At 39.9% G+C, this 15,534-nt stretch overlaps 2 protein-coding genes across 7 annotated transcripts in view; both read right to left on the reverse strand.

The window, feature by feature from the left end:
• The window catches only part of atp8a2 (ATPase phospholipid transporting 8A2), a 69,334-nt gene extending 60,265 nt beyond the window's left edge, over window positions 1–9,069 (reverse strand). The window contains exons 1-2 of one of the 5 annotated variants that reach the window (XM_065258184.2): window positions 8,840–9,034; window positions 4,709–4,810 (exon numbers count right to left, since the gene is read on the reverse strand). In XM_065258184.2, coding sequence (XP_065114256.1) covers window positions 4,709–4,810; window positions 8,840–8,879 — 142 coding nt within the window. In that variant the 5' untranslated portion in view covers window positions 8,880–9,034. Of the gene's footprint in view, window positions 1–4,708; window positions 4,811–8,839 lie in introns of all 5 variants that reach the window. The other 4 variants (XM_065258183.2, XM_065258192.2, XM_065258187.2 and 1 more) reach the window with 4 other exon arrangements.
• A 333-nt stretch (window positions 9,070–9,402) lies between these two features.
• On the reverse strand, window positions 9,403–15,418 carry rnf6 (ring finger protein (C3H2C3 type) 6). 2 transcript variants are annotated; one of them, XM_065258196.2, is made up of 4 exons: window positions 15,241–15,418; window positions 13,885–14,040; window positions 13,567–13,680; window positions 9,403–13,410 (listed from the first exon to the last, which is right to left on the reverse strand). In XM_065258196.2, exons 1-4 carry the CDS (start codon window positions 15,350–15,352, stop codon window positions 11,609–11,611), a joined length of 2,184 nt encoding a protein of 727 aa, XP_065114268.1. In that variant the 5' UTR covers window positions 15,353–15,418; the 3' UTR covers window positions 9,403–11,608. The 2 variants fall into 2 exon arrangements, with proteins under 2 accessions (XP_065114268.1, XP_065114267.1); XM_065258195.1 differs by having other exon boundaries at window positions 13,885–14,043; window positions 15,241–15,336.
• Between the last annotated feature and the right edge of the window lie 116 nt (window positions 15,419–15,534).

Here is a 15,534-nt window from a genome sequence, read left to right on the forward strand (position 1 = left end):
TTTTCTAATTTTAGACCCCTGTAGATGAGTAACTTTGTTAGCTGTTAAACATGAACAATAGAAGGTTGACACTAATAAATAGAAGTAATTGTACAAAAAAGTGCAGGTGCTATTTATTTTAATCAAACTGGTCAACCTTAAAACTTTAAACACACGAAACCTTTGAAACAAACGATGATACAGAGGCCGTTTCTCAATCCTAAGTCTGCAGCCTTCCGGAGGTCGCATTTCTAAGCTGCATTAGTCATCAAGACTCATCAAGAGTCACAATATTAACAATAATGAAGTTTACTATTATTCTTAGTTAATCGTAAATTGTTGTTATATGTTTATTAGGGCTTGACATTAACTTTTTGAGGAACTTGTCCTTCGGACAAGTAAATTTGTGTTTCACTTGTCCATGCACAAAAGTCACTTGTCTGGGTAAAGATTTATAATATAATGTATTTTTTGTGTTTTGCTAATCAGTGGCGGAGCAAGGGATTTTTTCATAGGGGTGGCCAGGCAGGGGCCAGCAGTTACTCTGGGGTGGCATATAAAATCTCTATCATCCAACCTTAAAATACTTTTAAGTATTATAGTGTGTTAATCAGAATAATGTAACATACAATTGCTACAATAATTTAATTTTTATTAAAATGAATTGAGATTAACATACAATTTATAGTCATAATTCAACCTCCATGTTTTTTCATGTGAATCATGTGAATTTTGAAGGCTACTTTAATGTATTTTACTAAGATTTGTTTGGCTGCTTCTTGCTACTCTTTCTGAAGAAGGATGCTATATCTGCTGCCTTTCTCTTCATTTTCCCCTCATTTCAATGATTGTCTGGCATTAAAACACTAAAGCAAAACATTAAAACATTACCATGTTTTTAAAAACTTATTAGGGTAAATGTATCTAGATTATCTGTTATATATAAAATCAATCTTAATCCTAGCATTTACGCTGTAATGTCTGTGTGGGATTTTTTAATGTACAGTGACGAACTCTGTCAGATTCAAATCGGCTGTCACGCGGCGCAAACAAGGCGCGCTGAAAGGGAGATTCTCATTATAAAACAGATTCTTAAACAAGATTTTAAGCCATTTATGTGTTTTTACCGAACTTTAGAAGATACATTTATATTCACGCCGGAGCCTGAAGAAACACTCCGTCCCGCGATTCCCGCCCCTCCGTGTTCGTCGATCAGGTTTCATGCACGAATGTAATGCTCAGTTAGGTTAAACCAGGCTCGATGAGGTAACTTATTTCCTTGCCTTTTTTCGGAACCAATATTGTTGCATCGTCCCTCTCTCAGTCGCCACCAGGATATTCTGCAATGGCGCTCGTTTTTCCTCTCATTTCTGTGAAAATTGCTGCTCCAAATCCACCAAGTAAACCGACGTGTATATGTTTGCCGCTTTGTTTCGCGTCACGCGAGTGACAGCCAAACGTCGCAAATGAGGAGAAAAGAGGAGAGAAACGATCGGGTCTGATTGGTGAATACAATCATACTTCGCCATCCGCCATTTGCGAACGGTCAGAAACACGTCCTTGTTGATACTTGGAAAGGAAGGAAAATGCATCTCTTTGTCATCTGCCACCGGTGTGGCCCTGTTGCGCGGGGACGGCGATTGTGGTTCCGTCCCGGGTTACCATGGCGACGGCTGTGAGATACCCCCCTCCCCCCTTATTATTATTTTTTTTACATATCTGCATGATTCACGTAGGTCACATTTTCAGGTCGGAAAATCCGGAATTCCGGATTAATCCGGAAAAATCACATCCCTGATACATATTAAACAATCTGTAAGGAGTAAAGAAATAGGATAAACATGGTGAAAAGATTGTAACTTACACTTTTTAATCTCTAAAAAAAATCATTTATTTTAAGTTTCTCTGAAAGTCTGCGTCCAAATGGGTCTTGTTTAAAAACAAATCTGCAGTTAAATAAGCTTTAATAATTTTAGAATCACAAGAAAGACAATGTAAAGACCCTGTACCAGTACGCAGGTCGTAGCAGCAAACACACTGTGCGGTGATCATGCTGAATTTCTGACACTGTCAGAAAACAATCATAGGACACAATCTTTGGACACAAGACCGGGAAAACGGGCGTCTTTGAACCTTTCTCACTGTACGATGTAGGACCACCAATGAAGAGCCACGATCACAGATATCGCGACGATTGTTTCACGATGGCAATCTTTCGTCTGGGACAGCCAATAATCGTGCAGTGTATCCCGGGCTTAAAGGTACATTCACATTATAAGCGACTAGCAGTAGCAGAGCGATGCCATCTCATTGATTTCAATGGAAGATCGGCGGCATCCGGCGACAAGAGCGATAGTGACCGTTGCTGGCTGAATGCGAATTGTGATCGACATTCGGGAGCGACTACCAATGAGAATGAAGCAGGGGAGTTCACGTCATCTGTCTCTAGTCAGTTACTGGAGTGGATGTTACTCATTTGTTTATGACACCTAAATATAGAAACGCCTCTTTTGAAAGAGACAAGCGACACGCAGTGACAAAGTCGCTAATAATTTGAATGCAGTTTTAGGCATCTCTGTTATTTTGTTGAGTAGAGTCAATTAGTTTTGTTATATAACCCTGTGTCTCTCTCACCTCCACCTACATGCACAAATCGGTGGGAGGGGATACAAAGGAAATAATGCAGAAAGTAGGTCTTGATCTTCTGCAGAGGCGGCCTTTTGTCTCACTGTGATGTCATACTGAGACCAAATTGTACACAAAACATTTGAGCAGCTTGGTTTCACTAACAAGGACGTTTTGAAACTTACAGGATGTTCTTGTAGTGCAAAGGACCCCCTAAGTGTCATAAATTTTTATCTCCTAATTCATGACCCCTTTAAGCCATAATTAACATAAAGGACAAAACTCCAAATCATCAGACTTAATTATTCACTTTACTTATTATAATACTTTACTATTAATAATAATAATTTATTTATTATAATACTTTAATATTACTCATTAAACAACAGTCACAATTTATAAACCTATATAAATTTTTACATTTAAAGAAAACACCACCGTTTTTTTAATATTTTACTATGTTCTTACCTCAACTTAGACAAATTAATAGATACCTTATCTTTGCGTTGTGAATGTGTTAGCATTTATCCTAGCCCTATTCACTCCTTAGGATCCAAACAGGGATGAATTTAGAAGCCATCTAACACTTCCATGTTTTCCCTATTTAAAGACTGTTACATGAATAGTTACACGAGTAAGTATGGGCGCACAAAATAAAACCTGGCGATTTCTTTAAGCAGATAAAAAATGAGAACTATATTGTATGGCGGAAGAGCACTCAGTTTGCAAAACTTTGACCTCTGGTGCAGTAACATCATAACTTTATTTCAACCATTTCACTTCATTGCTTTATTTTGTGCCACCATACTTACTTGTGTAACTACTCATGTAACAGTCTTTAAATATGGAAAACATGGAAGTGTTTGGTGGCTTCTAAATTCATCCCTGTTTGGATCCTAAGGAATGAATGGGGCTAGGCTAAATGCTAACACATTCATGACACGCTGTACAAAGATTAAATGCACACATTGAAAAATGATAGGTATGTATTAATTTGTCTAAGTTGAGGTAAGAACATAGTAAAATATTGAAAAATGGTGGCATTTTCCTTTAACTACTGCAAATAATTTCTCCCTATTTCTACTAAAACCATTGTCACTAAATGAATGCCATGTTTGTTTACATAATTCCTGTTCATGTTCACATGAGCGGAATAGACAAATTTAGACATATTTACCTTGAAGCTAATGCATCAATATTAATGCTGATTAATTTTCTTTGCATTAAAAACAAACAGGATCGATATTGTTATCTACCCACTCATACATCAGTATCAGAAGTATTTATATTTCAAAATCAATCTGCCTATCTCCCACACACTCACGAATAGCCACTCAGACAAAAGTTTGGAAACCCATTACCTACAGAGCCTCGCCTAGACCCGGTGTGCCCTCTGCAACTACGTGACATGTTAGTCCTGTTGCCAGCGTGACCCACTGGTCCCGGTTGCCCCCAAGGCACCTGAAGCCTTGGTTGCTATGACGATGAAGAGAATAAATGAGAAATGGAAGCCTCTCACAGACGCAGCGAGTGATTAATCCTCTTTCTATTAGCTCTTCAACTTCACCTGCGTCTAATCCTGACCAGGGTTTATCCCAAAGCGCAGGTAAAATTGTCCACTTACTCCACCAGGCACACCAGCCACCCGAAACACCGTGCAGAAGCCATGCAAGTGCTGCAATGCAACCCCTGGCTTACTAAATGTCACCCATACACACCAAAAGTTATTTTTTATTACATGCATGCATTGTGGTGCTATGCCTGTGTACGTGTGTAAACGTAAACGTTTATGCAAGAGTCGGGAGGCTGAATCATGGTTGTGTGTGTAGAGACGAAACAAAGCAGTTTAATACAGCCTAAAATGCTTTGCTGGTCTAATTTAGTCTGGTTTTCTGGCACCTTTTAGATCTGGTCAAACTGAGAGACAATTTAAACCAGATAAAACTGAAACCATATTAGGCTGTTTTAAGCTGTTTACTCTGCAGGTGCAAGTTAGATTTGTTTGTTCACCCATGCAGTGCAGACTAAATGAAGGGTTTTTCATGCACCTGAAAGGCTCCAAGCAGTAACGGAGGGCAGCAGCCCACTTAGGTAGGGCACTCACTTTTCTCAAACCTGTCTGCCAGACGAAAATGTATGCTGGAGCCCATGGGCTGGTCCTGCTGGACGGGAGAGTCCTGGCTAAGAGGGGTCAACACTAACTGTTCTGGAGGAGCCCAATAAGAGTTGGCATAAGAGAAAACAACACATAAGACATCATCAGTCAGTAAAAGATCAATTAAAATGTGTTTTAAGGGGTGCGCCACCATTGAAATAATATTTGGTTGAAATCTATTTGCCCCATTTGAATTTGAGGAACTTTTCGTAAACAAACAATAAAGGAGTTTTCCTGGTTGTTTTTTCTTACTAACATATACTGCAATGACATTCCCACAAATTGTTACTTTTTTATTTTTATGGTCTCATTCATTTATTTATTATTCATCACTCGTAATGTTCACTATATGATCACTAAAGAAATGTAGTAAAAATAAGTTGGCATGTACAGAACAAAATAAACTTTTATACAGGGTTCCCACACCTTTGTTAATGTCAAATTTAAGGACCTTTCAATAACTTTCCAGGTCCAATACTGTCAAATTCAAGGACTAAATGTGGGGACACTTTTGAAGTGAGAGCAAGGTTATATCGTGTTACCTTTTAAGATACATTGTTACAGTTCCTTTTCGAGGGAACTCGCGCTGCCTCACTGTGGTGACACTTTGGGGACGCCTCCAGTGGTAAGTGTGTCTGAATGTGTATATCAAATTCAACCAATGGTGAGGCTTAATGACAAAGACAGGGTTACGTGGGAGCCAGGAAGTATATCGCTATCTGAGATTTTACTAAAGACGTTATTACAGGGATGCAGGAAGTATGGTAAGGGAGATGCAGCGTCTCGTTCCCTTCTCAGGGAACAACAGTTACATACGTAACCAGAGACGTTTTTATGTGGCAAACACAACAACGCAAAAAACTACACATTTTGGTATCAACATTCGCATACAGAAGATATAAGCATTTAAAGCGAACAGTTTAGCACGTGTGGTTAAAAAGTCTAGAAACACAGGGAATAAAATTGTTTTTTTTCCAGAAAACTTCTTGCATAAAATAGATTGAAGCACTTTCAATGACCTGTATCTATGTATGTATATTTTCAAAAACTTCCCAGGGCCTTGAATTTTTCCCCAAATTCACAAACTTTCAAGGATTTCAAGGACCCGTGGAAACCCTGTTTACAGTAAGTCAATAAATGTACAAAAACAAGCTTGTGAAAGAAGTGTGCTATGTTTTCTTAACTTTAACTTGTTGGGTTTATCTCACATTACTTAAACAGAAAAGATAAACCTCCACATAAAACTTTTGTGGTGCTCTGTTTTATCTTACTGTGCCAGGGAACATACATGCATACAGATAAAAGTATATACATTCATGTATTTTGGCATGAATGCACTCTGAGTCGCTTTGAATAAAAGTGACTGCCAAATGCATAAATGGAGTAAATGGAATTGCAAAGGCTTTCTAACCTTAGTTTTGTAAATTGATTTTTGTAAAGTGAGTTTAAATTAAATTACAGAAGTGAGCAAATTTCTAAATGCATTTTTATAAATTATTTAAAATATTAGTGAAATACTGCAAAAGCATTAAAGTCTTATTGGCGAGGGCCTATGAAAGCTTTCTACATAGAAAGATGTTCATGTAAGCACATTAGTATGGTGAGCAAAATATCTTGAACTTTTGTTATCAATGTTAAAGTGCAAAAGTCACGTTATAGTGTGCACACTTATCACAGTGTATAAAGGTGAAAAGTAGAAATGTGCCAAACTGAAACCCAATATGAGGATTAAAGGAATTCACTGATATAGATTGATAAAAAATTATGTGAGGTTAATAGCAACATAGCTTATTTGCAAGAAAACACTTTTGATGAGATATACTGTGGTATATTTATCTGCTTTATAAATCAATTGATTTCCATGAGTAAAGAGTTTACAGATGCTGCCCCCATGTGGTCCTAAAAAGTGCACGTGCATAAACATTACCAAACAGTATGGATGTGCACACTATGGGTTTTCTGATGGGTTAAATATTTGTTTGTTTTTATAATGTAATCCACCTTTGACATCAAAATGTTATTTTTCCATTCTTGTTTCTTATAATGCCTGTTTAACAGCACACATAACTCACTGAAGTATTATTAATATGTGTATCCTATTAAGTTTGCATTAAAACTTCTGCTGTCATACATGAACAGACCATATGGAGCACAAAGCTGAAGGCAAAAATCTGTCAGTCATCTGAGTAGATCTGAGTGGATTAATGACTAAATAAACCTGTCCACTTACAGTTGACGGTTACTGCAAAGTGCTGACATTTAAGAATGACTTTATTAAGGCGCATAACACATTAGACAGATTGGCAGGAAAGCCAGAATGCTTTTCATTTGCATTTACAAATGAACTGAATGGTATCCAACAACACGCAAGACAACCCAGAGCCACGCATTTCACAAGATTGCAAATTAGCTTACCAACAGTATGGCCCGTGCATGTTAATTCTGGAACATGCTGGGTCAATGCAGGCCAAACAAACGCTTTAAACAAAAGGTTCAGTGTAATCCACAATACATATGTGTCAGTCAGTCAAAAGACCACTCCCTTTGACATAACTCACAAAACCAGGCTGAATAAACACACACTGAACAAGATCTGCAACCACACATTGCTATCTCTCGAACCTGCCACCACCGTTTAAATCTCAAGAGCAAGGCAGTCACAATGCACCCTTGGATACTGTTTGGTGCATTAAGCGTTTTCAAACTTGCTGTGCATTATACTAAAGACTAGGGATTGATATATTTAAGGTCTGACTCAAGCTCCTAATAATGAAAATTGCCTCAATGGCACATTTCCATGCACGCTAAAGCCTTAAAAAAGCTGCGGTGTAGCAATATGTAGTAATGGTTTCTGAATTATACTCTGAATGCTTTATGAAAGCAATGGTTAGTTCACTTTTATTATGAAAAACAAAATAAAAAACTATATAATTCACATGAAATACTGTAGTATACATACTACTGTATGTACTTACTTTAGTAAACGGTAGAAAAGTGTAGTATACTGTAGTATATTATGCTAAAAACCACAGTTTATTAATAATTTATTACAGTATTGTGTAGTTTTAACTATTTAACTATAGCTTCAATTCTTCACTATACTTATATAGTTAGTTAGTATAGTTAGTATATAGGGATTTTACTCACATTTACTATAATAAACACTAAAGTATACAACCTTTAGTATGTCATGTAGGAAATATATATTTTTTGTGGTGCTGCCAAATGCAAATACTGTGCAGCAATGCCAGAAATGTATTAAAAGACTGTTTGTTATGTATTTATGTATGTGCAGTAGAAATGCAATTTATACTAAATACTTATTACTGAAATGATAACAAGTGGCATTAATAACAATGCTCACTAAACATTTGTGGAAGAGGCCGTTTGCTCTAACAGCTACATGACAAAATGTAATATTACTATTTGCTAGGATAAATTTTTAATTTATTTTTCCTAAATAATAAGTCTATATTTTTAACAGGTATGTATTTTAACCAGATACACATGATGTCAACAGGTGAGGTGCCCCTCTGGCTTACAAAGTCAGAGCGCCTTAAAGATTCACGTGATGACTAATAAGGGAGTTTCTCCACAAAAAGTTCATGCAGATATGGATAAGATTCATTTTTGTCGTTTCACACGGTTTATCTCAGGAGAAAATTAACTAATCTCTAACCTCCGCCCAACTGGAAGTCAACAACACATCACCTTGGTAACCCATCTGTGTACACAGCGGAAATGACAGGTGACCTAACAGAGCTCGCTTCAGCATCACATAACGGGACAAATTAAAGATAATTGATGCTGTTGGGCGTTTTATCACAATATTTCCTGCTGATTTAAACAAACACACATCTAGTTGTCGATGGTGATGGAGGACTGAGTAAAGACTGGGCCGCTTGTATAACGCATTCATGTACAGTATACTAACTTAGTATAGTATATGTTGTACTTACATATTAATATGCAATGGCACAAAATAGCACGGAGGGAAATACTTGAGAGCCAATAAATCGCAAAAAAGTGCACTGCAACATGACATACGTCGCAGATCTTGACAGATTATGTCACTCTTACCTCCCTCGCTGTGGATCTTGGAGCGTCTGTTGAAATACATTGTGCACGCGTGTGTGGATCTTTCGGTGAGGTGATGGCATGCTCGTGCTTCAGGGACTCAGCGGGAATATGCGGGCCACGGGAACTGGGATGCGGTCTTTAAAGAAGGCGACATAGCTTCCGATGATGGGTCACCCTCAATGGCGCGCACTGGAGCGGGCACGCGCTTCTGCCATCCTGCTAATCCCGTCGCATTCACTTGTGCGAAAGTATATGCGAATCCGCGCGGCGTTGCGTCATCGAGCTCCGCCCATCCCAGTTGTTCACTGCTGCTGTCCAGTCAAGCGTTCTGGCATTGGTGTTCACGTTTAGTGTTTTATAATGCAAATTAAAAATAAGACAATGAGCCAATGAATTTTGGTCGAATATAGTATAGTTCAAAAAGAAAAATATAGAGAAGACTACATTTGCGCAGTAAGGACTGATGTGTAATTACATTGCTAAGGCAAAAACTGTTATAAAGATGTAGTGATTTTTTTTAAAGAAACAATAAAACATTTTTAAAATTCAACTGTTAAGGAACAGAGAAGAAAAATCTATGTTTTATTACATTACATAATACCAGAATACATATTCTTCTGTTCTTAGCATCACATTATAACAATACATAGTCATAGCTCAATGATGTCAGTTTTACATCATTAAATATCTAAACTTCATGGCCAAAGATCCCCCTTATTCATATAAAGAAGAACATCTCAAAAACCATTCTCTCGCAACAGAAATATACATACACATTTACTACACACATACATACAATTCACACTTTGCATTTGACATACACCTCCCTCGCGACACACAGACAAAATAAAGGGATATTTTAGTATACAAGAATAACACAAACATGAAGCACAGATGTTTGATAACAGAAGTCACCCTGTATTTGTTTTAGCTGAGGTCCTGAAACATAAGCAGACGTCTATTGTATATGAGGAAAAGTGCACCTTTAACAAATTAAAAGTACAACTACATTCATTATCTTTCATTCAGAAACTCGATTTCACACCCTGGAAATAATGCATGAAGAATATAAAACGAAGGCTTGGAGGAAACCAATCCCACAAGGGAAACCATTGTACGTTCAATAGAAGAGGATTGTGATGCGTGTATGTGAGATACAAAGTAAAAAATCTTAAATAATAAACATGGGTATGTTTAATATTTAATCACTATTCATTTGTTTTCATTGCCCATGAAACTTTTCATTTCATTACATCAACCTGGATGAAGTCTGAACAGTGACAAGCCCTATATGGCAGCCGGTGACAAGTGCTTTCGGATAAACTGATTATCTTATCAATAGACATTAAAACATTATGAACTGTGTGGTGGGAATTTAAGGGCTTCATCGTGTGTATATAAGCAGGTAAGCCAAAGACAAATCAAGCATGCACTTAGATCATACAATATCACATAATCCCATTTCACTCTAGTTCAAATTCAAATGGCTTGTTCTCATCAGAAATGTAATGACACTCGGGTAAGCATATTCAGTCCATAGTGACAATGACCCTACTAATGACTGAGTCTGTGTAATTTAGTGTTGACAGAGATGACCATTGCTGTTTCCCTTAAAATAAATATGCAAATTAAGTTACTGGAATTGCATAAAATCTCAAACCACAGTGACAAAAATGATGACCAGATATATCCCATACACTGCTTATCGAACTCATTCAAATTACACTAAAACCTGCTTTGATTGAAGACGCATTAAAAAGAGAGTTGCCCAACATTAAGAGCATTTACGTGGGGGATTTCGTAAGAGCTTCAAACTTGTGAATTGTGCAGCAAGCGCTTAAAAGTAAACATTCCTTTTGAAAATGCTAACTAACCAAGGATCTTAGGTTCCTTCCTAGAGTATGGCTGTGTCCGAAATCGCATACTGTGACAGTAGTTACCGAATTAGATGAAGTACCTACTCTGACCATTAAAACAGTACTATATAGTATGAATATGGATAGTATGAATGAATTCGGACCTAATACATTTGCCATGTTGATACATCGTCATCATAACAAGTTAGTCGTTAACTGGAATGACATTAAACAAGCGCAATTTAAATACAAGGGTCAGCTGTTTTTGCATTTGAATAGAGCTGTGTTAACGCTTTCAGGCATTTTTGAATAAAACAATGCCCCTCTGTCTTCTTCTTCGCTGGATAAGTTCTCTTCTGGGGATCACAGGATAGCAAAGTGTCCATAGAGAGAACTGTTTTTTGAATACTATGAATGAATTCAGACATACTACTCGCCTCGCCTGCTTTTTCCTTCTATATAGTATGGAAGTAGGCGGTTTCGGACACAGCCAACGTCTTAATGTTAAAACCAAAAAAACACAGACATTCATATATTTACATGTCCTTAAAGGTCTTCCTTTTTGAAGCCACTAAAATCAGCTTCAATTTATATCTGACACAGTATTAGGTGAAGCTAACACCCTAACTGCTTCAGTATTAGTCTCACTTGTCTGTTAATAAAATGTCCACAAAGCATAATGGAGAGAGATTCGAAGAAGAGGAAAATGACAACAAGTGCAGAAAACAAAGGGGGTCTAAAAAAATAAAGCTTTGTTAAATCTCTGCATTAAAGTCTTTTTCTGCTTTTGGTTTCTACCTTTAGCTTGAATACAATGGATCTCAGAGAATGAAAACATTGAAGCGCTATGTACAGACACCACCAATGGTAATGTCAGTCCTTCAGTTTGTTAATCGACAGTGAGCCCCTGACATCATTCTTGGTGGCTGGACAAAATAGGTTGCCTGCATATGGGGCAGGTGTTGTTTTCGGATAGCCAGCGGTCAATGCAGTGGATGTGGAACTCGTGGGCGCAGGGCAAGCGGCGCAGCTTGTTGCCCTGAGCGTACTCATTGATGCAGACGCTGCAAGCGCGGCCCTGCTCGCCCTCCAGGTTGACCTGACCGTAAGTGCGTGTGACCAGATTGTCGATCTGTTCTTTGGTTAGGCCCCGCGGGTGTTCCTCATCTTCATCTTCATTGAGAAGGAAAAAGTGCGCCAGCCTAAGGATGGGCAATGTGCCGTTCTCGACCAGGTTGTTAGTGTCTCTGCTGCTAGGCCGTCCCTCTGGCCCAGTCCTGTTCACTCGTACCTGGCCTTCCTCTTCAGCCTCAGCTAAACCTTGTGGTGCCGATTCCACTCCACCGTGGGTCGCACCTCCCTCAGTGCCATTGACACGAAGCGCTTGGGCTCCAGTGACGGAGGCAGGGTCCTGGGTGGGCGTAGGAGTCTCTGAATCAGCTTCCGTCTCCATGAGGGAGCTGAGCTCACCGAAGCCGGTCATGATCTGGCGCAAGATGGACCGCAGTGCTGTCGAGCTGGGCTCACCCAGGCCTGTTTCCGAAATGCGTCGTAACGGAATGCGGATAGTGCTGACGTAGGTGCGAATTCCTGCACGCTCGGAGCGGGAGATGGTTCGGCGAAAGCCACCGCTGTCGCTCTCAAATGTTACCGTGTTCTCGGCAGCCCTCGCCCGGGAACGAGTGCGACTGGCGATGCTGTCCCTGTCACGGTTCTCCCCTGGCCTGATACGCCGGACCTGGAGGTCCAGCATGATCGTTGGGTGGCGCCGCACCCCTCCGCCACCTGATACAGGTGTTTCCCCCTCTTCCTCACCTGCTTCGGGAAGAGGATCTGCTGGAGCAGCTGGCTCTACAACAGCCTCGCCCATCTCCATAGCAACCGCCGTACTTTCACCGGACTCCACTGGGGTAGTGTTGTTACTATGGGTGGGGCTAACAGTAGAAGTGGGATTTCTGTCTAGGGGGGATCGGCTGCGTCTTGAGGAGCGAGATAAAGCTCCTCCTGCCCCTGCTGCTCTGCGCACGCGGCCACGTGAACGAGTCCTACTGTTTCGTGGCTCCCGGCCGGCTGGCGCTACCTGGGGACCAGGCTGAGCGTTGGGGCAGTCTGGGTCTTCATTTCCATTCTGCCCCTCCCTTGCATTAACAGAGGAGGTTGTGACCTGTATTTGACTCCTTACTGCACCACTATCCTGCTCTTGTGACGGTTGTGAAAGTGGTGCATGCGGAGGGGCAGAGCTTGGCAAAGAAGGAAGGGTCGTTCTCAGAGCTGTGGGAGGAGCTTGTGAGGTCAGAGGGGGCGTTACGGGGGGAGCCGTGCTACTACGGGTGCGTCGCACTGCAGGCCTTCTTCCCAAAGTGGGTCTGGTTGTGGAATATGGCGTCGGTTGTTGAAGTGAATACGGTGCAGACCTTGATGGGTTGTATGGGGTCGCAGGTACAGGGGCAGATGATGATGGTGGGGGAGGAGGCATCGGGAGTTCAGTGGGATCGGCCGTGTCACTGTGTTCTCCGGGTTCAGGCTGCTCGTGGTTGATGTTAATCTCGAGGCTGAAGCGAAACTCGCCACTGTTGGGGTTTGTACGGCTGACAGCACGCCAAGTTTGGTTTCCGCTCTGCCCGCTTCGGGTGGCATTTCCTGTGCGACGAAATGTGTTCAACCACTCCAGCAGGGAATCCCCATTGGATGTCTCGGGACCTGACTCAACAGCACCTGGAAAAGAAACACTTTGAGCCACTGTACTTACTGTACACATAATTCTTTAAAATTTTCCCAAAATCAACACCAAGGTTTGTAGGTTATGCACTATTCTAACATTTTATTAATAATAATCACCATCTGAATAGAAAATGACCTCTGTGCCCTTACCGCTGCTGCCCTCTGCCTCACTGTTTTGTGGGCGTGGTTCAGGGTGTGGCTGAGATGACACACGCTCCTTTGCACCATCCAACCGCTGCCTCAGCTCCTCTGCTGTGACTTCACCTGTGACCACACATAGACACGCCTCACATATAAGAAGCCTATTGTTCATTTGAGTTTCAGGCTAGGTTTGGTGACTTCTCCCTCCCCATGTTTAAAATTTTTATATATCTGGTAGTGATGATAAAGTGGTAAATTACAAAGGAATGCAAACCAAAACATTAACGCTGAAGCAAGCTGTGTGTGGCGTATTTTGAGTGCTCTCACCAGGTGTTCCCAGTAGGTTGCTGTCTCTCATTAGTCTATACTCCTCCTCACTAAGTTCATTAATGAAGTGGTAGTATGCCTCCTCCCGTCGAAGCCGCTCCGCCTGACGATGACGCTCGTCTCGCCCGCCGGGAGGGTCCATCACCACAGAAACCGCTGCTTAAAGATATTACAAATTGCTCAGGGTTCAAATACCTTGTCATCATTGCATTTCCATTATTAATTCATTTCTTCATCTTTATGTGATAAATCTTATTTTAAACAAATTACAATCATGACAGACCACATTTTTAGCCCTAATTATTTTAGAAACCAGAATATATACAAAAAGCCAGAAAAATAGATATTGACAACAAAAAAGTATATGACTTTTCTTGCTCGTGTCTTAAAATAATTAACAATAATGGACATTTACAGGTTCTTCATGACTGTGGTAACTCTGTATGTAAAAAAAATGACAATAAACTGATTCTGTCTGACTTGGAAAACCATTACCAAAGGCTTACAGTATACTTCAAGCTTTATTTGGTGACACTATTTAATTAAAAACATACTGCAGTATTATTATAAAAACAGGCTATCATACTATACAAAGCAGTGCTTATAAAATGAAATGCACGTTTAAAATACAGTGAATGTTTAAGCGTAAACTGTCTCAAACAGCCACCATTAAGGGAATGCACGACAAAATGAACGCCTCAGAAATGCAATCGGTAAATCCTCACTGTGAATAAAACAGCTCTGACACATATCAAAACGCAGCGATATCAAAATAGCCTTGTTATACTTGTTAAAACTACTAACGTAAATAACAACCCTATAATTACAACCATTATCACTGCTCTATTATAATGTCATACAGTAGGCCACAGACAGCACCGCAGAACAAGTCAAGCCCCAAAACTGACGCTGTCAGACTCGCAACCAATGAGCGTAGCAGAAGCGATGACTGACGCATCGAATGTCCACTCAGCGTTGCTCTGAGGAGGGACATGACAAAGAAAAAGTCAGGCTCCATGTCAGCTAGCAACATACCCGAGAGACAATAAAAACCCTTGACTGACAGTATGCACAGCGAAATTTACATCCAAATATTGTTATTATTCTGTCACGGATGCCTGTCATCTGGCAAAGACAGGGGAGCGAGCTGTCATTTTAAATGCGCAACACCTTTGATGGTGTCGACAGATTGCTGACAAGCTAACTGTGAGCAAATGAAAGGTTTAGATCATTATTTTGTCTAGATGACAAAAATGTCACTGACACGAGAATGTAAAAGAAAATGTGACGTGCATTAAAACAATACAGAATGGGCACAAAACAAAGAAAGAATGCGAATAATAGATATTTATGTACCTGAAACAGCAGCTGTAATATGAACAAGCTCTCTTTGCTCTCCGCTCTGATTACAATGTAGCCAAGATGGGACCAAGGGAGCTTCACGTAGAACTGTCCGGGTAACTACCATGTGCGCAACAACCCGTTCCCACTATAATAGATGCATAACAACATTATAATAGACATATTAATACACATTTGCTTAGCAAACTAGTCCGTCAGCTATAAATTACTTATTTTTAAAAAATGACACTCACAAAAAACACTACATAACCCTTATATATACAATATCAAGAAAATGAATATTCACAA

The sequence above is a fragment of the Paramisgurnus dabryanus genome, chromosome 22 (genome assembly GCF_030506205.2).
Source record: "Paramisgurnus dabryanus chromosome 22, PD_genome_1.1, whole genome shotgun sequence".
Classification (NCBI taxonomy): Eukaryota; Metazoa; Chordata; class Actinopteri; order Cypriniformes; family Cobitidae; genus Paramisgurnus; species Paramisgurnus dabryanus.